Source organism: Podarcis gaigeae, assembly GCF_964106915.1.
Source record: "Podarcis gaigeae genome assembly, chromosome: 1".
Lineage (NCBI taxonomy): Eukaryota > Metazoa > Chordata > Lepidosauria > Squamata > Lacertidae > Podarcis > Podarcis gaigeae.
Window position 1 is genome coordinate 48,461,509 of NC_139678.1, and position 27,840 is coordinate 48,489,348.

General features: G+C 40.9%; 1 protein-coding gene across 22 annotated transcripts in view; it reads right to left on the reverse strand.

Moving 5' to 3' along the window:
• Positions 1–27,840, reverse strand: part of RAD51B (RAD51 paralog B) — a 364,040-nt gene that overhangs the window by 335,012 nt on the left and 1,188 nt on the right. For 15 of the 22 annotated variants that reach the window (XR_014566391.1, XR_014566392.1, XR_014566393.1 and 12 more), the window contains 6 exons: positions 13,702–13,816; positions 13,387–13,500; positions 11,841–11,957; positions 7,870–8,006; positions 6,887–7,006; positions 5,597–5,780 (listed from right to left, as the gene is read on the reverse strand). Coding sequence is in view for 15 of the 22 variants with exons in the window: in XM_083747482.1 (XP_083603608.1) it covers positions 5,597–5,780; positions 6,887–7,006; positions 7,870–8,006; positions 11,841–11,957; positions 13,387–13,500; positions 13,702–13,791 (762 nt within the window). In the remaining 7 variants the exon portion in view is untranslated. Of the gene's footprint in view, positions 1–5,596; positions 5,781–6,886; positions 7,007–7,869; positions 8,007–11,840; positions 11,958–13,386; positions 13,501–13,701; positions 13,817–14,540; positions 14,951–15,682; positions 15,705–16,122; positions 16,147–16,209; positions 16,689–27,840 lie in introns of those variants that run through there. The other 7 variants (XR_014566394.1, XM_083747477.1, XM_083747486.1 and 4 more) reach the window with 6 other exon arrangements.

Below are 27,840 nucleotides of genomic sequence, written 5' to 3' on the forward strand. Positions count from 1 at the left end.
TAGTTAGAATGTTTCCCCCTGCCAGAGTTTCCTTGTACATTTATCCTATATGTGCCCATCTTGGCTTATTTAAGCTTGCTGAGATGACCAAGTGGATCAAGGATATGGTCAATGTCTCCTTCAAGGAGGAAGTGTTCTTGGTCATCCTGAATGAGGCAGTGATCCAGCCACTCCTGAAAAAGCCCAGCCTAGATCCATTGGTTTGTGGAAACTACTGCCCAGTCACAAATACATCCTTTTTATGGAAACTGATTAAGAGGTTTGCAGCAAAACAATTGCAAGTACTCTGGAATGAAGGAGGTTATCATTACTCTTTTCAACCTGAGTTCAGGCCTGGTTATGAGACTGAGTTGGCCCTGGTCAATCAGGTATATAAGCTACATGCCCAATGGCCCCTTAAACCAATTGCCAAAACAGAATGCCTAGTTGACATTTTGGGGGTGGACAGCTTGAAAGTCTCATTTTTCAATACAATTTTTTTGGTTCCTGAAATTCAACCTCATTGTGAAGATAAAATGTAATGGACAGAAATCTACAGGATGTGTTGCTGTTGTGTGAAAACAGTCAAGATCCAAGGATTCCCAGGCATGCACCTCCAGATGGTGGAGACGTCAGACGCCATCCTAGCACCCAGGCATTTTCACTTGGTCGCAAGTGGCCAATGGCCAGGTGCAAAATGCTCCTGGTGCCTGGCAGAGTGCAACCGTGTTGTGTTTACTTGATCTTTCAGGAGCTTCTGATCCCCTTGACCATGGTATCCTTATGAAACGACTTAGTGGGATCGGTATGGGAGGCACTGTTTTACAGTGGTTCCAATCCTATCCCAGAGAATTATATTTGGAAAGCTGCCAGAAGGAAATGAAGCCCCCAAGCTTAGAAAGGTTCCTCAGCCCTGCTTTACAGCCAAACAAGAAAATAACAGAGGTAGTATAAAATTAGAATGCAGCAGTAGCAAGTATGAGCTAGGAGTGATCAAGTAAATTTTCCAAATATTGTGATTTTTTAATGTTAAAAAGAACCTTTTGTTACCCGCTAGATGTTTGTAATTTAAAAGGGAAACAATCCAGATCTTAAAACATGACTTGGAAAAAGTGGGAGCTGACTTATGCACACTTACCTGGGACTCCACTGAACTCAACATATAAGAGCGCACTGTTAGTCCATCTTAAGGTGGCAATCCCAGGAAACAATCACACACACACAAACAAACAAACATATTGTCTAGCACAGTGGTGTCCAAACTTTTTTCAAAGAGAGCCAGATTTGATGAAGTGAAGGGCCGTGGGGGCTGACCAAAGTTGTTGACCTTTTTTTAGGAGGATTGAAATTGTTCAGCCCCCAGATTACAATAAGACTGTCAATATCATAAACAATCATTAGTGGTACAAGCAGATACAATTGTTTTAACGTGATGGCACTGACAACACCTGTCCAAAAGCTCTAAACCAGAGGGCAGTCAAACCATGTATAAACATAAGTGCTTTGAAAGCCCCAACCTCTCCTTTACAGACCACGGCCTGTCCTGCCACTGTATTACTTTAAATTGCAATCCAGTATTACTGTATTACCTCCCTTTCTACACTTTTTTGTGGCACTGAAACAGGAAATATTGCACCAGCTTTTTCATTTCTTTTTCTTAACAGCATTATTTTTTTATGAGCATGACTCTTCCAAACGGAACATTGTGTCAAGACCATAAAACTGCAAAAATGTGCATTCTTGAAACACTCGGCTTGAAAGCAGACAGATGTCAGCAAAACTGAAACTAGTTATAAATTCATTTAAACCGTAACAGTTTTCAAAGTAAATGTTGTGTTGCAAGATAATAAAAAGAATTTTTACACAATGAAATACTGTTATTCAGATAGGCTGGAGGACATTTCACCCTGCTACAAAGGTGCAGGGAGGGATAAAAGTCACTTCCTGAATAAGAGGGCAGGAGCTAATCTAACTCTACATGGCAATTTACTACAGTTTATCAGTGAACTTTTTTTTCTCTCATGGGGAGACCAAAAGCCTGTTTGTAAGTAGCAAGACAAACAGACCTGAACTGATATGTTCTTTTTATTTTCTTAAGTCTGCTTTATTCCCATGGTCCTCTTCTTCCTTAGTTACTCTTAATCAACTTTATATAATTTGGCTGTTGAGGTCTGAGGTTGTGTTGATGCTAGACTCTAAGGGTTAGTGTAATATCCCACAGGCTTAGACCCTGGGTACATACTTCTTGTGTGAATAAGCGGAGTCTGACAGGAAAGCAAGCAAGCTGCTCTGATCTCTAGGGTGGGATAGACAGCTGGATACCAGCTCTGTTTCCCTGTGAAGAGGAGAGGGATTTGGCCAAGAAGCACAGAATGCACTGTCTCCAGGCCTCTTCACATGTAATTGCCTTGGGCTCCCAGAAACCACCCATGTCTTGAGTTGAGATGATGCCCTAAAAGGGAGCGTGGTGGCAGTATACCAGATAGCTATGGGGCAAGACTGGCCTACCTTAAAAGACAGTTGCACATGGAAGGGTGTAAACAGATTTTCCTAGCCTTCACTTCTATTAAATCCACTATGAATTTAAATTAATGGTCCCAACTTAGTCATGTTCATTAGTTTCAGTAAGTCTGCCTTGAGTAAAGCTTAGTTGAATAACACCTTATAAAGCAGCAAAAAACAGCTAGAAACAGTTTTGTAGATCATCATAAGACAAACATAAAAAGCAATTCAGAAATTAAAAAAAATATTTAAAAGCCCTCCACCAGTTTTGTGGAAGTTTAAAAGTAAGTTACGAACGCAAAGTGTTTACTTCCGGGTTTGCCATGCACACACACGCAGAAGTGATCTGTGCACATGCACAGAAGCGCTTTATTGCACTTCGCGCACACACAGTAACAGCACTCTACTTAAGGACTTTTCGGGGTGCAAACGGCACCTCGAAACGGATTGTGTTCGTAAGTAGAGGTACCACTGTAATTTAATCCTTTTTTTAAAAAAAAAACTTTCTGACTACATTTTCGTTCAAGTGTTCAAGGCAACATATTTAATCAATCTAAATGGAGTACAGACACCAAACACAAAATTACTATACATTTCCTCTGCTGTTTTATGAATTTAAACAGTGATTCAAACCTCCTTTTAAACTGGCTGTTTGTAGTATATACAGGGTTAAAGTATCAAAAGGATACATTAATAAAGTAAGCATCAATGCTTAACTTTTCCATTCATTCAGCATCTCTGGAAAACATTAAAAGCTTCAGTCTTCTTAGCATTCTGTCTCTATGTTCTTAAGGAAGGGCAAAGTGCAACATTTCTGGATTGCTTTCTATGGCTCAAATTTACAATGTTAATCAACTGAAATGAAATAACTAAAAGACAGAGGTATTAAGAACTTCCATACACATTATGTAACTTTCCATTTTGCCAAGAATGCATCATCTTTGCTCTAAATGTAAACAGAAATGTTGTTAAAGTCACTTTTCAAAAACCATTTTCCTGGCTCCTTTTTAAACGGTATCATTGACTAAGATGGTCTGGGCCATTACCTTTGCACACAATTTTAAAGGCATGGATTAATGTTTTAGTATTTCAAGACACCTGACAAGTTTTATAGCAGGTTTCAAAAAATAAAATCAATCACAGGAACTTTTCTTCCTAAATCTAATATATGATTGACTGAGGCAAAAGCTACAAGAACCAGAGCAGTCAGAGACAGAAGAATTCACAGATGGATCACATCTCCCCAACACATTTTTTTCTTAAATTACTCAATACAGTATGCTTCCTACACTTACAGAATGCTTAAAAATTCTATCACACTAGGCTTCCTGGGGATTATTCTTCGCTAAAATTGCTCTTAAGGAAAAACTTGTCTAAAAGCAAAATATTGCTTTTGACACAGATTTAATTAACTCTGTTCAAAAGCTACCTAAGATTTTGTATTTTTATATTTGGCCCTGCTCTTCCTCTAAGGAGCTCAGGGCAACTTACAAATATTCCTAATGTGATCCCATTTCCAGACAGTTTACAGGGCCAAACTACCTTCAGCATTAGAATGTCGGACCATTTTCTGACCCTCTTATACGCACACATGGCGGTGGGGGAGAAGTGCTACTCTTTATATGACAAAGTCTGAAATAAACCATGAGTTGTATTCAATGAAATCATCCTGTTCATGCAAGAACTTCTGCTTACATAATGGAACTTCCAGTTCTCACCCACCCACCCAAATCTGTTCTGGATACTCCCTAAACGCCCCAGAACAGAGAGCACTCAGGAAGAGGGCTGGGAGGAGTAGTTCCACTGCACAAGCCCTTGTGTGAACAGGGCAACTTTGTTGGATATATCCCCAAGGGAGGAATCCAACATCGTGCTTTTCTGATAATTCTGTCAGTGCAAGCATTTTGGCTTGCCAGACAGAACAATCCCAACTCTTCTCCCCACCACACACTATCCTAGGGATTCTTTCAATCCCCTAGAGTCAATATAGGGGGGCACACAGGGTGAAGGAGGCGGGGGGAAGGCCACACTGCACAAGTGAAAGTCTTTGCACAGGGCTTCCACCTACAGGCCTCAGTTGAACCTTACCCCATATCACTTTAACTCAACATATCAAACACAGTCAAGAATGCTAAGACTGCCAGGAGGTTCCCTACATCTCCCTCAAATACTCTGACATGTGCCTGTACCCCAGATCAATTTGTCAACTGGAGTGTTATCATTTTCAAGTTGAGTACTTTCCAGTTTCTTCCTATGGTGGTGTTACATTTAAAGTTCAGTTTTCTTTTTCTTCACTGAATAGAATGTTTTGTTCCAAAAATTCACCTTCTGCCCAATTACATTAATTAAGATGATCCATAGAGGCCCCAAACCATGGATAATTTGGAACAAGAGAAAGAGAGCTTTTTCTCTTGCCACTTCTGATTTATGGAGATCCTTGTTTGCCTTCTGCTGCAGTGTCCAGGCCTTCCTGTACAGGCAGTGTTGGGTCTTTAATCAATTGTATATATTTTTTAATTTTCTCCAAGTAGCCACCCCTACACTGCACAAAAAGGTAGCGTATTTATTATGTATTAAAATAATTAGTAAAATTATAATTAGTAAAGTACTAAGCATATCAGCTGAAGGACCAGAACCACTAAACATATGCCAAATGACTAAAGATGGACACACTATATTTCATTAAAAGCAATGTTCAAATTTCCAACCCCAAAGTATCTAGTAACTCTAGATAAAACGTAAGTCTAATAAAGTGGTCTAATAAATTGTGAAACATTTTCTAATAAATGTGGTCTAATAAATTGTGAAACATTTTCCATTTTATTATGATGCAATACAACCTCAGTCCACATTTGCCAAGTTCAAAATATCTCACTGCTTAGTCAATGAAAATTCAACACACACAAATTTCAGTCCTTGGGAGAGACAACAGCAAATGCCTGATGATGCTCAGCCAAATGCCTGATGATGAAGCATGCCGCAATATCCTCATGATATAAATCCACACAGAAGAGATGGGCAACCCATCTCTTGTGCCCGCCATCCAAACTACTAACAACTTTGCACTTGAATACATATGCATATGTGCACAAAGTAAAAAGGGAGAGAAACTTACTGGTATTGAAAATTCTTCAGCCAAGTACTTCAGTATTGATGCCTCCCTACTCAGTAAGTTGCTCCTTTGCTGCAGGTTGCCTTGAAGTTTTGTATCAAACTCTTTTCTGACTACAGAAGCAACAGAGTCAATTACTACTAGTTTGGCATTCTTTGAAATAATTTCTTCTTCCAAAGATTCAATCCTGAAAACAAATTGAAGCATTCATTTAGCAATGATACTATACCAGGATTTAGAGCAAGTGTGTTAGGTGCCATGAGACATGCAAGTGGCAAAGTTGGTACAGAGACCTGATCTTTCCCTTGAAACTCACTCATTGAATCCTGCATGCCAACAAGATTGAGAGCTATACCTGTGAACATGCACATACCTTGCAGGATAATTTATCATTTAATCAAGCAAACCTTGTTCTACACTCATGAACACTCACCAATCAATTTCAATTCATTTACAATTACCAGTTACTTCCATGATGCATGTGTTTTGAACATGTGTGTTGCTTTCACACTTTAAAGCATACATTTAAACATGTTGGGTAAGGCAACATTGTCTGAGTGTTTTGGTATACTTCATTAAGATAGTCCATAAACCATTAATATATCTTAAAATGTAAACTAAAAAGAATAAGCAGAAGGAAAACAAATTGATTTGCAATAATATTTGTAATAGCTCTTCTTTCAAAATAATAATCTTATAAAAAGATTGTTCACAGGCAATTGCTTTGCAGGGCTCAAATGTTACAAGTGCAAACATATACTGCTACCAAGATATCAAGAGTTTTCTGTACATGAATAGTTCTAATAGAACAGAGAAGCCCATTGGTTATAAGCAAGGCTTTCTAAACACTCAGTGCAATTTTGAACAGAATCTGCTTTCTATCACTGACCGTGGATCAACATTTTCCATTTCATATTTCGGTAAGGGTCTAACCCTCTGTAAAAGGGCAGGTACAAGTTTTGCAGGCAGAAGGTTCCAGATTCAATCCCTGACATCTCTAGTTAAACGAAAACATAGCTACCTACAAAAATGAAATCCTACCATATAAAAGCCTCATTCCTTTGTTTATTGTACACACAGCACACAGAAACACTTAGAACAGTAAAGAACAAGGTACAAAAATAGTTTCCTTTATAGTGTGAGTGTCGGTGTGTTTCAGGCAGGAAAAATATAGTAAAATACTGTAATACTAAGCCTTAAGGCATGTTATCATTCTGTCCAACCATTATATATTCAGTATATAATGTTTTTTACACATCTAATCCACTGCTGGACCCCAGAAATAAGTCCTACCTTTTCAACACACTGTGACAGGTGAATTCCCGATAAAGATGAATTCTACTGGCGATTAAAACCAGCTTTTCTTCTGTGGCAAAATAATCAGGAAAACGGTGCCGTGCCATCTCAAGAAGCCTGTTAGGAACCCAAAAGACATGTCAGTGACATCAATAATAACAATAATTTTATTATTTATTTATACCCCACCCATCAGCACAGAGAATGTGCATCTGAATTCAAGAATGTTTTGCAAACTTTCAAGTTCATTCTCAGAATTTCTGAAAATGAAGGGAACACACACATACGCAACAAACTAAGTCTCTTTAAAAGGTGCAAAGAATTTGCAATCCAGCTTCATTACACTATTTGAGGTTATGAGACTGATTTTCAATGGAGGCAGATTTTCTACTTCGTTGCATTCCATAAATGCTCCCTGAATAAAGACAGCTCGAACTAACTGATTTTGTAACAAAGTCCAAAGTCAACTCCTACAGAGTGCCATGTTAGCTCAACTACATAATAACAGGAAATGAAAATACAACATGGAAAAGCAGTAAACAAACGGCAGCAACAATGCTTCAAATGAGAACACTTTAGATGCCCCTAAAGGTGTCAAAATAAACTTCAACAGGCCTAAGTTTGCAGCCACACACTGCACTTCTCAGATTTGCCAACAGGTCTCCTCTTACAGCAATAGCAGAGACAGTCAAGTTCCAGAAGACTTTAAGCATACGAGGCCTCAAAGATCTGGCGCCATATGTGACTTGCCAGAGCAAATACAACAGGGCACCTCAGGCTTACAAGCTGCTATGCCTTCTTCCACCTTCCAGAGCCATACAGGATCTGGACTCTGTATATGTTTAGATCTTGCAAAGGCTGGATGAAGATGACAGATTTAACAATACAAGGGTTTCAGATTGCACCCTTGCAATATGCATTGACTTATGAAAAATGTCATAAAGATCTCTCTCTATATATTTGTGTGTGTGTAAACATACCTTTCAGCACTGAATGCAGATTCTGTATCAATATATATAACTGCCCCATCCAATCCTCCCAAGCTGGTGGGAAACGTCGCCAGCAAGCTCATCATAATACAAAACTGAGTCTTGCCACAACCTGATGGACCAGTTATCTAATAACAAAAGAACACGTATGAAGCAGCATCATACAGAAAAGACAAAACCGTTGTTGATTTTTATTTTAGCCAACGGCACATTATTCACTTGCGACTCATGTAACTTAGTATTTCACATTGTATCTCAAACTGATGGCAATGATACGCTGAACCTTAAAGGTTCAACTTCTAATCCACAAACACACTTTAGTGGAAAAGCAAGCCAACCTGTGGCAGGATAACAAAATTATATATTAATTCTGTGAGATATTTTTGTAGCTTTTTAATATTGCTTTTGTGTATATGGGCAATCCTCATTTTGCATGGGGGTTCCACTCCAGACTCCCATACGTGTCAGTATAGCGCACATAAACCCTCTTCACACCCGCCTCACCCCTTTTGTGATGCTTTGGGACTATTTCCAGGTTCGCTGCCATACACGTGTGTGCAATCGCAAGTCACTCGGACACACCTAAACCAGGAGTATTTATTATTCCATGAAGTAGTATATTTGCTTTATATACCGGGGTGGGGGGATGGAGTCTAAGAACTGATACACTGGGCACAATCCTGTCAAAGGTAAGCAATCTTATAGATACAGATAGGTGGCCGTGTTGGTCTGCCATAGTCAAAACAAAAAAATTCCTTCCAGTAGCACCTTAAAGACCAACTAAGTTAGTTCTTGGTATGAGCTTTCGTGTGCATGCACACTTCTTCAGATACACTGAAACAGAAGTTACCAGACCCTTCTATAGAATCTTATAGAGTAATTCTATACATGGCTGCTCAGAAGTTAAGACCTATTGAATTCAGGTTAAGCACATATATGATTGCAGCATCCAAGTCACATTGATTCCAATGGGCAAGTTGAGTAAAACTTAACTCTGTCCCACCAAGGTCAGCAGGGCTTAAAAAATATTTACCTTTGGCTCACTGTATCCATAAATTTTGAATCTGCTGAGGGAATGAATCCACCAAGCAGTAATATGCTGACTCTTTAGAACAATGTAATTCCCAAACCTGTTGAGAATTCATAGTTCATCTTATTCCAATTTTAATTTGAAATCAGGTGTCCGCCCATGTAATAGAGACCTCACTATGATAACAGCATTCAAATTTTCCTCTTTGGAAAGAGACACTTTTCTTTTTCAGTTAATGGTATGTTATTTGCAGAACATGAGTTGATTGACCGCAAAGAGTTACTTACAATTCAGTTTCCAGTTTAAACCACACTAGTGGTTTGGAAAAAAAGGTCCCGTGCCAACAGAATTTCCTGGCTCTTAGAAAACAAGCACAAGATCTGGCAGCAGAGGATATCACTTAAACCTTTACTTTACATGGCTCATGTAGCTGAGTTCCAACTTTCCAACCACCATCATTGTTGGATAATGTAAGAAGAAAGACAGGTCAACTTTTTCAGAAAGATTTAGCTTAAAAAGCGTAACCACAAAAAGTAGGGAATAAAACACTATTCCTTTAAGGTAAAAGTGCAGGCTATGCATTAGCTGTCGTCCCAAGTTTAACATAAACAGTCGGAGAAGAAAATAAGCTAATCTGAAGCTACATTTGATCAAGATGGAGTACTGCACTTTAGGGGGGCTCATCTGCAATCTCAGCTTCACAACGAAGTAGTACATAGCAGTGACATGCCGCAAATACTGCCATATGCATCCTTCTTTAAATTATTATTTAATGCATTTATATCCCACCATTTTCTCCAAAGAGCTCAAGGTGGCATCCATGGTTCTTCCCGTCCTCATTTAATCCTCACAGAAGTCCTGTGAGGTAGGTTAGGCTAAGGGACAGTGACCAGCCAAAAGTCAGCCAGTGAGCTTCATGGTCAAGCGAGAACTCTGGTCTCCTAGGTCTTAGTATGACACTCTAACCACTATACTACATCAGCTTTCAAATTGTTGCTGTGCATGATTATCACACAGGCATCCACATAAAAAAGCTTAATTACACAATGGGAACGCTGTCTGGAGTTTGATGCAAGATAAATATAAGCATAACTTTTATGCTTTGTTCACAAAGCAATTCTTCAAATAGTTTCTGCATTCTGACATCCCCCCCATGTATTCTTCAAGATGATTATTCTAAAACATGGGAAACATTTGGCAGTGTTAGCTCGTCTTCACTGAATTCTCCAGGGTGACCAAAACTGCTAATGGATATTACAAAAGAACATCTCTTCTATCCATTATTGTATGAAGTATCTCACAAATGGCCATGTCAAAATTCTGAACTAGAAAAGTAAGTACATTTTTATCAGGTTGATGAGTTCAAAAGAGCTGCTTCCTGTCAGATGAACAGGAAAGCTTTGCAAAAGAGACTTAACCTGTGGAGTTATTTTAATACTCTATTGTTAACTATCTAAAGATGAAGAACCATGTAAGACTGGAATGAGAGGGGCTCTTCATGTGCTACATTTTTCATGTAGGATAAGGTAGGAAAACCCACGTCTCTACTGACAATTATCACTACACACAGTGAAACAGACAACTTGGTGAGCACTGAGACAATCTATAGGATGCTTTTGCACTTTCCCCTGCAATTTATTTTAGAAACTTTATAATGGTACTTTTCACTAAAAGATTCTTAATGCAAGGATTAGTAGTTCAGATGAGTTTGAGGCTTAAGTTTTGAAGTTGGTTCTGTTTTGCTTTTTTACAATCAAGCAGTATAAACATTTTAGGAAATAAATACATGAATTTGGGTGGGGTGTGGGAAACACCCTTCTCCGCGGGCAAACCTGGGCTATAAAACTCCAACTTGCCCTCTCTTCGTCAGCCTTTGGCCACCTGCTAAGATGTTCTTTTTTCAGCATTTGACCTAACAAGTTGAACATTTTTTACCGATATGCTGATCATGTTTGCTTTATCTGCTGTGCCACTTTGCTTCTCCCCAGTATTTTTTACTCCTAAGTTAAGCTAAGGTTGGCTTAGAATGTCATCCAAACCCAGGCTCATGGTTATGTTGTCTCCTTACGTTCTTGTCTAAACCTTGTGACTAGTGAGGAGAGAGCTTAACTACAAGCACAGATTCAGAAGATAACCTAATCTAAAATCTGGCTCAGGTCAGTGCAGTGCTGGAGTAAAAAAGACCAGGGAGGAACAAAGTGCCTACAAGCTACTCTCAGGGAGCCTGAACATTCACATGATCCCACAAAACAGAAACACTGGTTACATTCAGATGCGCCACAAAACCATGGTTAAGCCAATTAGTTTGTATATGAAATGTGTGCTGATGCACACAGCATAGCTGTTCACACTTTGCTCCTTTCCTCCAGCAGGAAAACAGACCACAGAGTGGCTGGCTTCATATTATGTCTGAACCAGCTTCTGTGGTTTGTTTATCTTAAACAAGCCACCATTGGGAAGCCAGGAACAAACCTTGGCTTCAAAAAGTGGCATGCTTGAAGCTAAGCAAACCACAAGGTCTAGTGTATTCATAACACTAAGCAAGTGCTTCATGGCTTGTTTTCCTGCTGGAGAAAGTGAGAAGCAAAGTGGGAACAAGCAAACTATGTAGACTAGAACACAGATCATGGCACAGACTAATTTGTTCATACATGGTTTATGGTTTTGTGTTGCAACCAAGCATTGCAACTGCCCCTAACCTGCTCATAAGAGTACTGATGTGTGCAAGAGAGAGCACACATCTGTATCTTTTGGTTCATTACTATTAACAAGAAAGTTTACAGTGCACATTATTGGAACTATACAGAACCAGTTATTAATGTACAAAAAGATTCAGTTTGTCACATTTTAAACTTATTAATGAATAGTCACCCCTTTTATGTAAAACATAAAACAACTCTTCTATTACAGAAAAAGAAGCAGCAGCTTTTACCTCTGTAAGAGAGCCACAGGCAATCCCACCATGCAATATTTTATCCAGATCTCCCAGTGTTGTGGGCAAGAATGCTGATGAAGGGTTGGCGGTTCTTTTCATTTTCATTTCATAAACCTACAATAACCAAAATCAATTAGAAAAAGATGTTGCGATCAACTGGTAAGAAAAATGTCTGGTATTTGTTTGCTCCCAAGTAGAATTTCTTAGTGCTTGGCAAAAAAAAAGCCATGTACTTTCTCATCCTTTAATGAGATTTTCCCCAATCTTCCGACCAAACCAAACACCACAAAACAATATTAAAGACTGTTGTGTCTATCAACATTTTTATGCTACAGCCTTCAATTTATATCTTGTATCATTGTGCCAAGCTTTAAAATATTTTCCCCTCTTTGGGACAATATGCATCATTTAATTTGCAAAGTACCACTTCAGAGAAAATATTATACTTGTGGTTAAGTACAGCTGGAAAACATACACACAGTAAAAACCACAAACCAAGACAAAACTAACTGGTTCCAAAAAGTCTGGGTTCATTACAAGGTTTACTGCACAAATCCAAACCTGTCTGCTTGGAATTAAGTCCAACTGAACTCAATGGGGCTTACTCACAGGTAAGTGTGTATATAACATTCCCAGCTTATTGAGATTTTTGTACAGAGTTGTGAAGCTTTTATATATATATTTTAAAAATCTAATAAAGTGTTTAACATGAACAACAGGTACAAAGCAAGCAGGTTCTTTTCCAAAAACCCTTTGCTTTGATGCAACATGTTGGAATTGCTTGAAAAGGTTATATTTGAAAAAGGAAGGCTTTGTGCGTCAGATTAAGATTAAAAAATAAAATGTTTTCAAGACTTATGCAAACTATTACAAACCTAAATGCAACCTAAATCTCAAAGTATTGATACCCTAACAGATTTTGGTAGAAGGCAAATGTTTGTTAGGAGATCTGTATGCATAGCTAATTGTAGTATAGACAAAAAAGACTAAAACATTACAGGTGGATAACACAGAAAGCTATGTGATGTTGCTTGGATGTCCTGTAAAAAGTAACTGAACAAAGGATGGTAACTCCAGAGAAAATGAATAGTGCAGGGGCAACTAAGTCCCTCTTCCAAAACACATGAAGCAGTTTATTTGTTTGACATACAAGTATTGTGCCATTTCTCTGCCATATACTAAGGAAGCATTTCCTAGTACAAATATTCTCAAGAACAAGGCTCACTTCATATGTTACTTCCTTCCTGTGAGCCTTTCTATAACGAGAAAACCTTTTTAAAGCTAAGCACATTTATTGTTAATACCTGAAGTATAGTGTCCCCTACAAGTAGAAAAATGTGTCAGGAGACACACATAGCAATAACAATTTGAGTCATTCCTATCCTGGGATCATATAATTGTAGAGTTGGAAGGAACCAATAGCGTCAGCTACTCCAACCCCTGCAATGCAGAAATCTTTTGCCCAGTATGGGGCTTGAATCCACAACCCTGAGATTAAGAGTCTCATGCCTACACACCAAGCTATCAGAAAATGAATACTTACAGTTTGCATTCTGGGAGCACAGGCTTGGCTGACTGTGTGAAGAAGCTTCTGCACATTCCAGTAACTCTGTCCAGTCACTTTCATCAACTCCAGTAGTGAAAGACATAAAAAATCCTGAAACATTACCAAACAAAAATCTGGGAGAATTAAGAGTGGAAATGACTAAAATAACTTCACATATTTAAAAGCAATTTCTGAAACATTTATTTTCTTCTGCAATTAAGATGACAAGAGTTCAAAGATTGGTCTTAATCATGCCATGTATCCTTTAACATAACATCAGAAGACTTTATGCCTCTATTAAATTTGTCTCACCTGACAAGTAGTGATCTGATGTCGACTGAGTCTCTTACAAAGCTCCTGTGTCAACCCTGCTCTTCTCAGTTTCTTACTTGCCATGTTCATATATTTCGTGACAAGAAACACAATCCTAGGTCATAATAAATGCAAGATTACTTGAAACACTATGTTCAAGAACAATGTATTCACATCCTCCCTTAAGAGTTTTGCCATCATTCTACTGAATTTATTACATCTCTTATTCAATATAATGCTGAATACGAGCACATCCATCTCACTTAATCTGTTGTTTTTCAGGAAGAGTAATAAATCCAGTTCTGGCCCCTTTCTAGCATCAGTTACAGTGCAACCAAAAGATGCCCAGAGACCTTTGTGGCCCTTTACTTTTCCTCAGCTTACACAAATGACACTGGAATGACACTCAAAACAAAGCAATCACAAGTATGTCTTTCTGGCCAGGAGGTTCAACCAGGAGCTTTCTCCCAACTTGTACTCAGTGTAGGGTCCTTGTGTTTTTAAAGTTTCATGCTTAGAAACAGGGCTTGAAACCAGTATAGGATAGTCCATTGGGGTGAAAGAAGCACCACTCACCAACCTCACTCTTCCCTCAACCAGCTCCCACCTGTCTGTCTTCTTACATACAAACAGTTCAGTTGTGGTACCCTTGGTTTTGCCATTCTAAAATTCAGCAGGACAAGGACATAACCAGTATTTGTTGGCTCTGTCTGTCATTGGCTTTGGCTTCACATACTGTTGACCTCCCTGCCTTCCAGCCTAGCAATCCCTCTCCCCTTTTTACAAGCAATTTATTGGTACCAGCCTAGCTATCCCAATGGGCACCAGTCCCCACTGACTGAGAGGGATGGTCAGGTCTTCTTGCAGACAGTGTCCTGAGGTGATTCAAAGGCAGGCTGATGTTCCTGGGAAGCAGAACTGTGATTCTGATTAACACGTATCTCAACCCAGGTCATCATGGATTGAATCTACTTTAGCTTCACGTGAACTTATTTACTTGGAAGCACAGCCAATAGCTTTCAAATAATACTTTGATCACAGCTATTCTTAAAATAATTTCAGCTGCATCGTATTTATCTCAGCCTCCCCAAAATGTCTAATTTTTGTAAAAGAGATATGCCAGGGATCAAGGCTATATGAAAGCCATTCCCTTTAATACTAGATGCCCAAGGATGGCTGTGGTCACGCAAGTGAGAGAATGGTGTTGTGCACCCAAGTCTAGTACTTATAATACAAATATAAGTCCTAGGCTTATGTGCACAGTATCATTCCCTCACTGCTAGTGATAATTGTCAATGTTTTCATTCTATCATATTACACTAGTTGGTTGTGTTTTTAAAAGGTCATGATTTTATCACAGGTGACTGCACAACATCTTGAGGATTCAGTTGTTTATTTCATATGCATGGGTGTAGCCAAGTGGGACAGAAAAGGTTAGCTGCCTCCATCAAGTAAAACAATAGGACTACTTAAGTAACTGGCTAATCACTTCGGTCCTGCCCCCCCTAACAAAAATCCTGGCCACACCCATTTTCATATGATGTCTTTTTTAAAAAATGCAAAACCAACTCTGCATCCTGCATTTCTCACTTTAGTTCATTTTATTCCATCCAGGGTTGCACATTAGGTTTCACCCTTCATTTCTCTCTCTCCACCCTAATTATTCCACATTTACTCCCAGGTAAATGATGGAGAGAGAGAGAGAAAGTTCACAAAATGTCAGGAATGCTGGTTTTGGAGGATAAAACTGTTTTCCTTCTGGGGTTTGATACATTTTATACTGAAATAGTTTCACTAGTGCTTCATAAGGGGCAAGTGTTCAGTCTCTAAAAGTTTATTTAGAATGATATAACTTTTAATGTCATGAAATACCATAGGGGGAGGAAACTGTTCAGTGCCAGTGATGCCACATAAGCACAAGCTGAAATATGTAAAGACATGCCATCTGTCAGAACTACACAAGTTACTACAATTACCACACCTGCTGGCAGGAGAAGATTCTCTCAGAGAAAATATTGTGTTTTGACCTAGAAACTAACAGTCGGTAAATCTTGGTGCGTTGCTAAATGAGGAGAGAAGCAGCCTTGCCACAAGATGATAGCCCTGCCCATTCCTCGTGGAGGGGGAGAACACGCTCTAACGAACAATCGTATGCACACTTCAAGGTCTCACTGCGCGCAGCGGGATATACTTCCGAAGCGACATATATAGGATTGCGCTGGAACCCCCTATAGGGCAGTAGGGTGAAGTCCACGTTCTGGGAAAGCTCCAGCTTGGCTGCCCAGGCACTGCTGAGAGAAGCGACGGCGGCCACAGGCGGAAGCAGCAGCCAGGCCCTCTAACAGCACGAGCTCCCAACGGTCTGCGCGCACCATCTATTTCCCTTCCATGCTCCTAGCATATAGCGTGCACAACACATACCCAGGATGGGGCGGCGACAGCAGGAACTACCTTCGACCCCCCCCCCCACACACACACATCATGCACACAACCGCCACACACACACACCCTTGGGGCGGAGAAGTGGCAGCCAAGAGACTTCTTGACTCGGCCTGCTAAGGAAAAACGCGGCGGGGAAACCGAACCCGTCGCCGCCACCGCCCACCGCGCGCCCCGAATCCTAACCTGGAAACTTTTCAAAGTCTCCCACTTCTCCACAGGAGGAGGAGGAAACATCCGCCCAAGAGCACCTAGAACTCTGATTGGTCTCCGGCTGAGGTGCTTCATCCAGTAATTTCTGGCAACGGGGCCTACGCCAACGAAAGGCCTTCTGGGAGCTGTAGTTCTGTCTTATTGCTCGCGGGTTGAGCAAAACGGGTTCGCCCAAGGGGGCTGATGTTTTAAAACTAATAAAATATGAATGGGTCGCTGCTTCTCTTGTGTTCGGGACACCCCGTTGTTGCTCGCCGTGGCCGCTAGAGGGTTAGATCTGATTGTGGAAAGGAAAGTTTCCGTCTTCACACTGTGCGGTGTACGAATGAAGCTATGAATTACTGCCGCGGGGCCGGGGCATTTCCCTGTTTCCCAGAGGCCACATTTAGCCATTTTTTAATATGAAAGTTAGAAGGCCAGCTGAAGAGATCGTGATAAAATGAACTTGAAAACTCAAACAAATATAGAATTAATGGAAGAGGGGGTTCATATCACGAATGGAAGAGCTTGGCTGAAGAAGAGAAATCCCCAAGAAGACAAGGGGAGACTGGAAAAGAAATGAACAGCCCATAAAAGAGCCTGTCAGACAGATATGGAGAGAAGTAGCAGTACTGCAAAACGCAGTAATAAGTGGAAGAACAAGAAAAAGGTGGTGGGAAAGGAGCTCCTCCTGGGAGCAGAGTAATTTGTAATAATGGATCTTAAACCAACAAAAAAAAAGTAGAAGTAAAGGATAGGGTTGTGTGCACAGTCACCTAACCATTGTGCTATTTTTCGGTTGTAAGGCAACCCAAAGCAACGTAAAGGTAAAGGGACCCCGGACCATTGGGTCCAGTCGTAGCCGACTCTGGGGTTGAAGCGCTCATCTCGCTTTATTGGCCGAGGGAGCCGGCGTACAGCTTCCAGGTCATGTGGCCAGCATGACTTACAACCAAATAAACATACAAGAACCCTACATAGATACATTAAAACCAAGAGGACAAAGAAATACTGTACTGTACATTAAAAACATCCCACCCACTTTTAAAAGGCCACTATATTTAAAGGCCAAAGTCCTGGTTATAGGAGAAACTTTTTGCCTGGCACCTAAAGACCATTGCACCAACTAGATGTCACAAAACTAACTGGTCTCTGTAACGCCACACTATAACTCAATGCCACATCCATTGCAATCTCCTACCGCACAATGTGATGGCTTGGCTGTTCACTGGGGCCTGATGTTGCAACCATGTTATGCTGCTGTGTAGGGATATCGCGGAGTCCGGAGGGAGCACACTTCCCCACCAGCAGGCAGCCACGTCTGCCTGCACGCGTGACCCTGGGGTGCAGGGAAAACTCCCCCTCAGACAAGTCATGGCTGTCTAGAACATCGTCCCCTATGTCTGACCTTTTGCGGTCTCAGAGTCAGCGGTGTCCTGTCTGTAAGTTTTTCCCTGAGACCTTTTGTCTCCTACGTCATACACTGTGCAAGGGGAAAATGACGCTGTGGAACAGGTGCCAAAATAGCTTCGTACCACCCCACAATCTCGATGTGTAACGGTCACAGCCCAAAAATGTATTTGCCTAGCTTGCATGTTTGTCTCAATAAAAGGAGGCTCCACAGGAATGGTGGTAGCTCGCTCACTCGCTTCAGACCACCTGTGCGCAGCTCACATGATGATCAACACCTGTCTCGTGCCTTCACTTCACTGCTGCTGAAATAATTTCACTGACTGCCAATTAAACACCATACTAAGTTCAAGGTGCTGGTATTGGTGTACAAAGTCCTGGTGTACACAGCTTGGGACCAGAGTACCCAAGAGATTCTCTACCCACTATAAAGTTTAAAATATTAACTGATGCGAAAGAAAGAGGGGGATTTGCCCTGCCGGACTTGAGGTTATATTATGAATCTGCAGCCTTCTGCTGGTTGAAAGATTGGATCTTACTGGAAAACACTGATGTCCTAGATCTGGAAGGGTTTGACAATGCTTTTGGGTGGCATGCATATTTGTGGTATGACAAGGTTAAAGTGCACAAATTGTTTAAAAACCACATTGTTAGGAGAGCAATTTTAATGGTCTGGACAAAATATAAAGACTTACTGGAGAGTAAGACTCCGAGGTGGCTCTCACCGGTGGAGGCCAAGGCACGTAAGAGACCTAACATGGAGGCCAATTGGCCTAAATATGGGGAAATTATTGAAAAGATTGGAGACAATTGGAGGTTGCAGAGCTTGGAAAAATTAAAAAACAAGGTGCGAGATTGGTTGCATTATGCACAAATTCAAGAGGTCTTTAAAGTAGACAAGAAGGTTGGATTCCAGGTGGAAAAATCGAAACTAGAGACAGAATTGTTAGAACCAAAAAGTAAACTACTTTCGAGAATGTATAACCTGCTGCTTAAATGGAATACTCAGGATGAGACAGTTAAATCCGCCATGATAAAGTGGGCGCAGGATTTGGGGCATAACATTATGTTTGAAGACTGGGAAAGGTTATGGAACACCGGAATGAAATTTACGGCATGTAGTGCCTTGAAGGAAAACATTATGAAAATGATATACCGTTGGTACATGACCCCAGTCAAGCTTGCTAAGATATATCACCTGTCTGATAATAAATGTTGGAAATGTAAAGAGGCGGAAGGGACATTCTTTCACCTCTGGTGGACCTGCCCGAAAGTGAAGGCCTTTTGGGAAATGATTCATAATGAACTAAAAAAGGTACTTAGATTTACCTTACCTAAGAAACCAGAGGCCTTCCTCCTGGGCATGGGGGACCAGAGAGTGCTTAAGAAGGACAGAACTTTTTTTATGTACGCTACTACAGCAGCAAGGATCCTGATTGCAAAACATTGGAAGACACAAGATTTACCCACACTGGAGGAATGGCACACGCAGTTGATGGACTATATGGAACTGGCCGAAATGACTGGCAGAATCCGAGACTTGGGAGAAGAAACAATCGAGGAGGACTGGAAAAAATTTAAGGACTATCTGGAAAAACACTATAAGCTGTATGAATGTTAAAAAATGCACCTTTTAGGAAACTCTAGCTTCAGTAATGTTAAACTAAAGAAATGGAAATTAAGGCACAAGAAGTCTGAGATAGAATAAGGAAATAACTTTATTGTGTTTAAATGAAAATGTACATGATTCGGGTTATAACACATTTGAAATTGGGTAACATGATAAAACGAAGGATACAATAAGTAATGAAATAAGTTAACAAATTGCTGATGTTATGGTCACAGAGAATGCAGGGTTGGGAGGATGTGGGGAAGTCCAGTAGATTTGGAAAAAAGAACAAGAAAATTTGTAATCTTTTTATTTTATTCTTATAACATGCTCTTTATTCTTTTTTCTGTATTTTATAAACTTAATAAAAAAAATATTATAAAAAAAAAGAGATTCTCTACCCACTAGATACTAAATTGAACACTGTTCTGCAGGAGAGGGCATCCTGAAGATACTATCTATCATTCATGAGATCCATTCCACGTGATGCTGGAATCAGGCTTTTAGTGTGACAGCACATACCATTTGGAACTCTCCCATCCATTGCGTATTGGACCAGCACCTTCTCTATTTTCTTTATAGCACTTGCCCAATACATTCCTCTTTCAGCAGGCTTCACTTGACTGCTGTTCCTGCCCTCTACATTGTCCCACCTCTCCTCTACTTCTGGTAGACCAAGAACAGTGTTGACTTGACACCTACAGATTATAATGCACTTCTCCTTACTAGATAGTGGGGATGGTTATGACTGCACCACCTACCTGCACCACCTACCTGCCCATCCTACCTAACGCTATTGCTATCACATGCAGCAATGGCAGGAGGCGACTAAACAAACATCTGCACTCCTGCTTACAAAGGGGAGGCACAACAGCTGTAGCAGCACCAGGTTTATGATGTGGAGAAAGAGGTTTCTGTCTCCCACATATGGCAGCAAGAGCCACAGCAAGGAAAGTGGGGGGGGGGGGACAAGAGGCTTAGAGAGTCACAAGTCAGTGCAGAGGAGTTCCTCTCCAGCACAGATTAAAAACTAAACTGGATAAGAAGCTTAAGGGAATGGGAGTGTGGTAGAAATGTTCATCTTGTATTTGAGGTGAGCATTACAAATCACAAAGGTTCATGTTAAAATAAAGGAATTATGAAGCACAGTGGTATGGTTAAAGCTATCTGGCCTTAATGTCTGAGTCATTAAGGGGAAACGGGCTCCCACAATATCAAGGACTGTTAAAATCTGGCCTGAAGGTGCTATCCATCAGCTGCAGGACTGTTTTGAGAGAACCAATTGGGACATTTTCGATCGTTCAGACCTGGAGGAGCACACGGCGGCAGTTCTGTGCTATATCAATCACTGCACAGACACTGTCACAGCAAATAAATCCATCCGGTTTTACCCCAATCAGAAACCCTGGATGAATAGAGAGGTCCAGTGCCTGTTGCGGGAAAGGAACAGGGCTTTTAGGTCGGGCGAGGTGCAGCTTTACAGTGTGGCAAGAGCAAACTTGAAGAGGGGTATTCGACGGGCAAAACTGGTCTATAGGCAGAGGATTGAGGATAATTTAAGGAGTAACAACACAAGACAGATGTGGCAGGGGATTCAGCATATTACCAACTACAAACCTAACCTTGGTGCTGTCGACGGTGACCCTTTGCTGGCGGAGGAGCTTAACTTCTTCTTTGCTCGCTTCGAGAAGGAGCCACCTGAGACGCCGGTATTACAGCCACCAGCCCATAGGGGCCCCTCATTCACTGTAGAGGAGCATGAGGTGAGACAGGTATTGAGGATGGTGAATCCGAGGAAGGCTGCTGGACCTGATGGCATCACGGGAAAGGTGTTGAAGGGCTGTGCGGATCAGCTGGCGAGGGTCTTTACTAAGATCTTCAACAAGTCCTTACACCAGTCTATTGTCCCACCCTGCCTGAAGTCGTCAACTATTGTTCCTCTGCCTAAAAAATCCACAATCAGTAGTCTGAACGACTACAGACCAGTTGCACTGACTCCAATCATCATGAAGTGTTTTGAGAAACTGGTGCGCCGTCACATTATTTCCTGTCTTCCATCAACTTTTGACAACTACCAGTTTGCATACAGGGCAAATAGATCCACGGAAGACGCTATCACTACCACTCTCCATGCTGCTCTGTTCCATCTGGAGCAGCCGGGGAGTTATGTGAGGCTGCTGTTTGTGGATTTTAGCTCTGCTTTTAACACTATCCTCCCCCATAGACTGGTGTCCAAGCTAGAGGCGATTGGACTCTCCAACTCCACCTGTCTCTGGGTTTTGGACTTTTTGTCAGAACGTTCTCAGAGGGTTAGAGTAGGGTCACATATGTCCACAGCCCTTAGCCTTAACACCGGCTCACCACAGGGTTGTGTGTTGAGTCCCCTGCTCTATACTCTCTATACGTATGATTGTACAGCCATTTATTCCAGCAACAAAATCATCAAGTTTGCTGATGACACTACGGTGGTGGGGCTCATTTCAGGAGGGGATGAGTCCGCCTATCGGGACGAGGTGGAGCGGCTTTGTGCTTGGTGTGGAGAGAACAATCTGGCTCTTAATACGACTAAGACCAAGGAATTGGTGGTGGATTACAGGAAAAAAAAGGCGGACATTCAGCCCTTGTATATCAACGAGGAACGGGTGGAGAGGGTGGCGGAATTCAGGTTTTTGGGAGTGACTATCGATCAGGGCATGACTTGGAGCGCAAATACCACTGCTCTGGTGAAGAAGGCCCAGCAGAGAATTTATTTCCTCAGACTTTTAAAGAAGAACAATCTGAGTGAGAGACTGCTGGTGTCCTTCTACCGAGGCTCCATAGAGAGCATTCTCACATACTGTATTTGTGCCTGGTTCTCCAGCTGTACAGCTAGGAAGAGGAAGGTGCTCCAGAAGGTCATAACCACAGCCCAAAGGATTATTGGTCATCCCCTCCCATCTTTGGAAGAACTGTACGGTTCTCGTTGTCTTAGGAAAGCAAACAATATCCTGCAGGATGCATCTCACCCGGGACACAGTCTGTTTGTACTACTGCCTTCTGGCAGGAGATACAGAAACATCAAGTCAAGGACAAATAGACTGAAAAATAGTTTCTATCCAAGAGCTGTGGCCTTCTTAAATGCAGTAACTCGATAGTGTGACCTGGGAGTTTGATGGGTGTGGGTGTGGGTGTGGCTGGAATGTGGTTTGTTTGGTTGTTGTTGTTGTTTTGCTTTTGTTGTTTTTAAGGGATGGCATCCAATTTCGTTGCACTTGTGCAATGTTGCACTTGTGTAATGACAATAAAGAATCTATCTATCTGGCCTTAATGTCTGAGTCGAGAGTGGATTTCATGCTCTTTATTCAGCTCATAGTGGTGAGGAGGAATGAATGTCCCCTCAAAGTATCTGCTTTATATACATTATTTACACAATGGGCTGCACGTGATTGGCTAATTCCGGAATTCTCCTGTAGGCCAATCAGGTTGTGGATTCACTTGAATCTGGAGCCGGATTGGGTGGCTCCTGCAGACCAATCATACTGCTGCATTGTTCTAGGACCAATCAGACTGATGCATTCTGAATCCTATTGTTCTAGGACCAATCGGACTGCTGCATTTTGGATCCTATTGTTCTAGGATCAATCAGACTGCTGCATTTTGGATCCTATTCAACTCAGTACATAACAATGATTCACTCATTTTAGTTTTAAATTCTCCAACTTCAGCATTTAGTACAGTATTTTGCTTGTTTTTGAATATTATGGGACCCTTGCGGCTAATGATTCTTAGATTCTACTGTAGTAAAACAAGTACTAACCGTACTGCCCTGTACTGCCCTGCTAAACTGGGACACTGAGGGCAGATTTTCCCCAAGAAAAGCAAAGAACAACACTAACAACAAAGGGGAGATTTGCCAGTGGCACAGTCCATTGACATCAAACACTCCAATTACCATGAAGGAATCAAAAATAATTAGCTTAGCAAAGGACAAACCAGATGATGGAATATTTTAAATCTCTTCTTATCCCATCATTTGGAAGCTAAAATAAGATGACTTTGTTGTGTTTCTACAACTTAAAGGGCACATTACCCACATTACGGGGACGGGGAAAGAGTCAACAAAGCAACTTGACCGTTGTGCAAAAGAAAAAGTAGTTATTGTAAGTATTTTTGTGAAACTTGCCTTGCAAATAGTCTATCCACTTTAGTTAGAAATCCAGTGTCATAGAGTAGCTGGATGCAGAGCAGTGGTGGGAGACACCAGCAGGGGGGTCCCCAAGGGATCCCCCCAAGGGAAAAAGGCTCAGAGCTAGGGGATTGGTGGTGGGATGGCAATGAGTGGTCAGAGAGAGAAGAAGGAGCAGACTGGCAGGAAGGGGTGCCAGAAGCTGAAGAGGTAACAGGGTTTAGTGAGCAGAAAGAAGCTAGGGCAGAGAGCAGTCCAGAATCAGAGGTAGAAGCTGATGCAGGAGAGGAGGGAGGCCAAGAGGCAGAGATGAGGCAGACAGGTTGGTGAGGAAGCCAGGCTGTCTCCACCTCCTGCAATAGGCAGCCCACCTTCCCCCTGGTCTCCCAGAACCCAAATAGGTATGAAGAGGGCAGAGCAAAGACGGGCAAGATGAAGGAGCCTCAGATTGCTTGGGAAGGAACCAGGTTAGGAGGAGACTGAGAGAGCTATGGGAAGGTGAAGACCTGTAGTCCTCACAACTGCCTCATTGGGACAAGATATACTGGAGAAAGTTGCTGTGTTCACTAGGCCTGGCCTCCCAAGCTGTTTTGTTTCTTTGAACAAATAGAGTTAACTTCACTGGTACTATGTGAATTATTACTGACCTGCTCCTGACACCCTCCCTGACATCCAGGGGGAGGGAGCAAATTGGGAAATTCGCTTCTATAGCACAGCCATGTAAAACTGTTCTGAATTAGATAAATAATTTCCTGCTCAACTATCCCTGAACCTTAGCTATCTAGCGCCTTAGGGCAATTCTCATAGAATTCAGATGTAGGTGAGCTCAAAGGTGATGACTTGACAGTAGAGCTTGGAAAGAGTTTCGTTTAACCTTCTCTTTCCTATGTTTAATGGAGAGTTAAATGGGGAAAATTGGGCCCAAAGAATGTGCATTTCGTAGCACATAAACATAGTTTCATACCCACAGCATTCCAGGATACTTCATGCTGTTAGGGATTCTACTGTATTCACAATGGAAAGAATCCTGTGGGAGACTTAATTAGGATTGGAGGAAGCATTTCCCCCCAGTCTAGTAACTTCTCCAAGGACTCTTACTCCAAATGGATTTGGTGTCTTGCAAAGCTAACAGCATCCTGGGTGGAATGCATGCCAACACCCTCTTCAGAATACTATAAGCTCTTAGGGGAGGGATGTGGAACCTGTGGCCCTCCAGTTGTTGTTGGTCTCCAACTCCTTCCAGCCTCAGCCAGAATAACCTATGGACAGATATGATGGGAGTTCGAGTTCAACAACAACTGGAGGTACACATGCACCAGCAAATCTGCCACTGTTGGATAAGTAAGCAGGGCAGCTGATTTCTGAGCTATAAGGCAGGGACCTCTTGCAGAGAGGATGAGTCTGCATGCTTTTCAGCTGAAGCTCAACAGGATAAACAAGAGGTCTTTGGGATTATTCTACATTTAGCCTTGACTCCTTTAAGAGGATTGTTTTCCAAGATCCTATTTGTTTCCCTTCTCTTGGTTAAAGGGGAAACAGCACTTATCTGTCTGTGGCGGTCACTTCTAAAATAGACCTGCAATGTCCTGTTAGTTGAAAAGGGTTTAAAATAGTCAAGTGTCGATGAAAATTAACAAGTCACTGGGTCCAAATGGAATACACTTGAGAGTACTGTAAAATTGCATTACTGTTGACAAGAATGTGCAACTCTGTTCTCACAAAAATAGGCCTCCTTAAAGGAAAGTTGCAAAGCAGCCAATGTAAAAACTGATTTAAAAAAAAAAAAATTTAGAAGGGAAGCCAGGAAATTACAGTCCAGTAAGCCCAACATCTGTTCTGTCTAAACTGGAGAAAGCATTATTACACCCAGAACTGTTGAACATATATATATAAAACAAGTATTGGTGGGAAATAATTAGCATAGGAAAGAAAATTGAGCCCTTTGTAGGCATCAGGTTTAGCCATTGTAGAGTGACTAGAGATCAACAGCAGTCTAATGCGTGCAACCTTTCCCCCTAAACAACCATACCCTCCAACATTTCTCTGATGAAAATAGGGACATCCTAAGGAAAAATGGGACATTCCGGGATCAAATCAGAAACTGAGATGGCTTCAGTAAATCTGGGACTGTCTCTGGAAAATAGGGATACTTCGAAGGTCTGAACACCCAGTGAAAAATGGGCATATGTGTGTCTATACGTTTTACACAATTTTCTTCATGAGTGGCACTTCTGCTGAGGACATTTAGTTTGTGTGAAACAGTTTTGAAAGAGATACCTTTTTGTTAGTTAATGGAATGGTTTAAATGTATGTGAAGTGTACAGAATCTTGTCTGGTCTGTTTTAAGTGGCCAGAACTGAATTGGAATTAGTCTTGAATTAATACATACAGTATTGCTTAGAAATACCTTAAGAAAAATCTGAATGAGCAATAAACATATGGCCAGGAGATGGCAGTGGTACATAATTCAATAAATGAACCACAGCGAAGAGCAGAAAACATTTTACGTAGAGGGAGAATATAAACTCACTTTCAGTAGTGAAGTGAAGTACTGTACTTTCAGCCTCAGAAGTCTAATGTACACTAAGGAAAAATATTAACTGAGCTCATAACTTTTCTGATTTAATGATCAGTGTAGTTTTTGCCATCTGCCTTGCCCATTTGAGGCACATGTAATGTAGATTTGCCTTATGCCTTCTCTCTGACATAGCCACTTGTTGGGTATTATTATTATTATTATTATTATTATTATTATTATTATTATTATTATTTTAATCATCATCATCAATTTTTTCCTTGAATGGAATGTAGGCATTTTAAACCAGCTGTGTGAATCAACTACTATTAACCCAAATAGCTACGGCCATTACCCAATGTTAAGAAGCCACATTCTCTCATATGGAATTTAGTGTAGATTTTATCAGTTAACTAACTAATTGATCCACCAACACTCATATTTAAATCAAGAAGAGGAGCCATAGCTGAGTGGTCAAGCACTTCTTTTGCATTAAAGCAACCCCAAGTTTAATTCTTGCATCTCCACTTGGAAGGCTTAATTTAAAATGTAATATTAAAAGCAGTTGAAACAAATGTCATTAAACAGAATAGGGTGGAGTAATTATAAAATAGAGTATATTGGTGTCAAAGGCCAGGGTAATTTATATCCATAGCAGCTGTTTCACAATACTAGTTTGCTGCATAAATACTCAGTTCAGGCAGGGAAAAAGTGGTCTGCACATACTGAAAATAACACCAGTTTGTGAATTGGCCCTTGAGACAGGCATGATCCTATTGCATTGCAAATTGCTATGCTTTGGTACAGGAGCAAAGGGCCCTGATGGAATGTAGCAGGCAAATTGTATTTAGACAGATCTGCCATTAGTTGCAACCATCATATACAATAGATTACTATTATTAATAATAGTAATAGTTATAATCTATTACTTGGAGCTATACATATTTTTCTGCTGTTACTTTCTCTCTCTACCACTTCCCAGACTGTTGTCCTGAATTTATAAGGTGAAGTACATTTGCCTGATGAACTGACATGACTGGAATGAATACAAGTTAGCCTACTATCGAGCCTACTCTGAGGCTATGATGGTAGCACAGAAGCATCTTCCCTTGCCAGCATTATGTCTTCACAGTGGCTCAGGGACTCTTAACAAGCAGACCCAGTAGAAATTCTAAATGGAGGACACCATCTGGTCCAAGTTTGTTGGATGACGTTCAGTTATAAAGGCCTGAGGACATGGACAAGGCACATGGCTAAGTTCAACCAACCAACCTGTATTCCTGATCCTTGCCACTCTTGACTTACTGCATCTAGCAGGGAGGGAATATATAGTTGGGTCTGGTAAATGAGACAGGGGGGCAGTCCCAGCTATCTTTAGAAAGGCTGTAGTAAAACTGTTCCTGAAACAAAAAACTATATTGAACTTGAAAAAAGTTAGCAACTTTCAGCAGGTAGCTAGCCTTTCTTTCCTAGGCAAAGCATCTGCCAAGTCTAGGTGCTAATGGATTTTTTAAAATTTATTCAATAAATTTTGATTTAAGGCCCAGTTTTTCTACAGAAACTGCCTTGTTCGCCCTGTGTGGTCACCTTTGCCAGGATCCAAAGAATAAGACCATGCCCTTAGAAAATTATCTAATCTGTCATTTTTTTGATGAGTTCTATTTCTTCCTGCCGCCTAGTATTTTAGTATTATTTATTTATGTTTTATGTGGTTTTATGGATTTTTTAAAAATGTACATTGCATTGTGGTTTAATTATTATGCTGTGCATCAATTTGGATGCTTTTTTTGGCAGAAAAGTAGTTACACA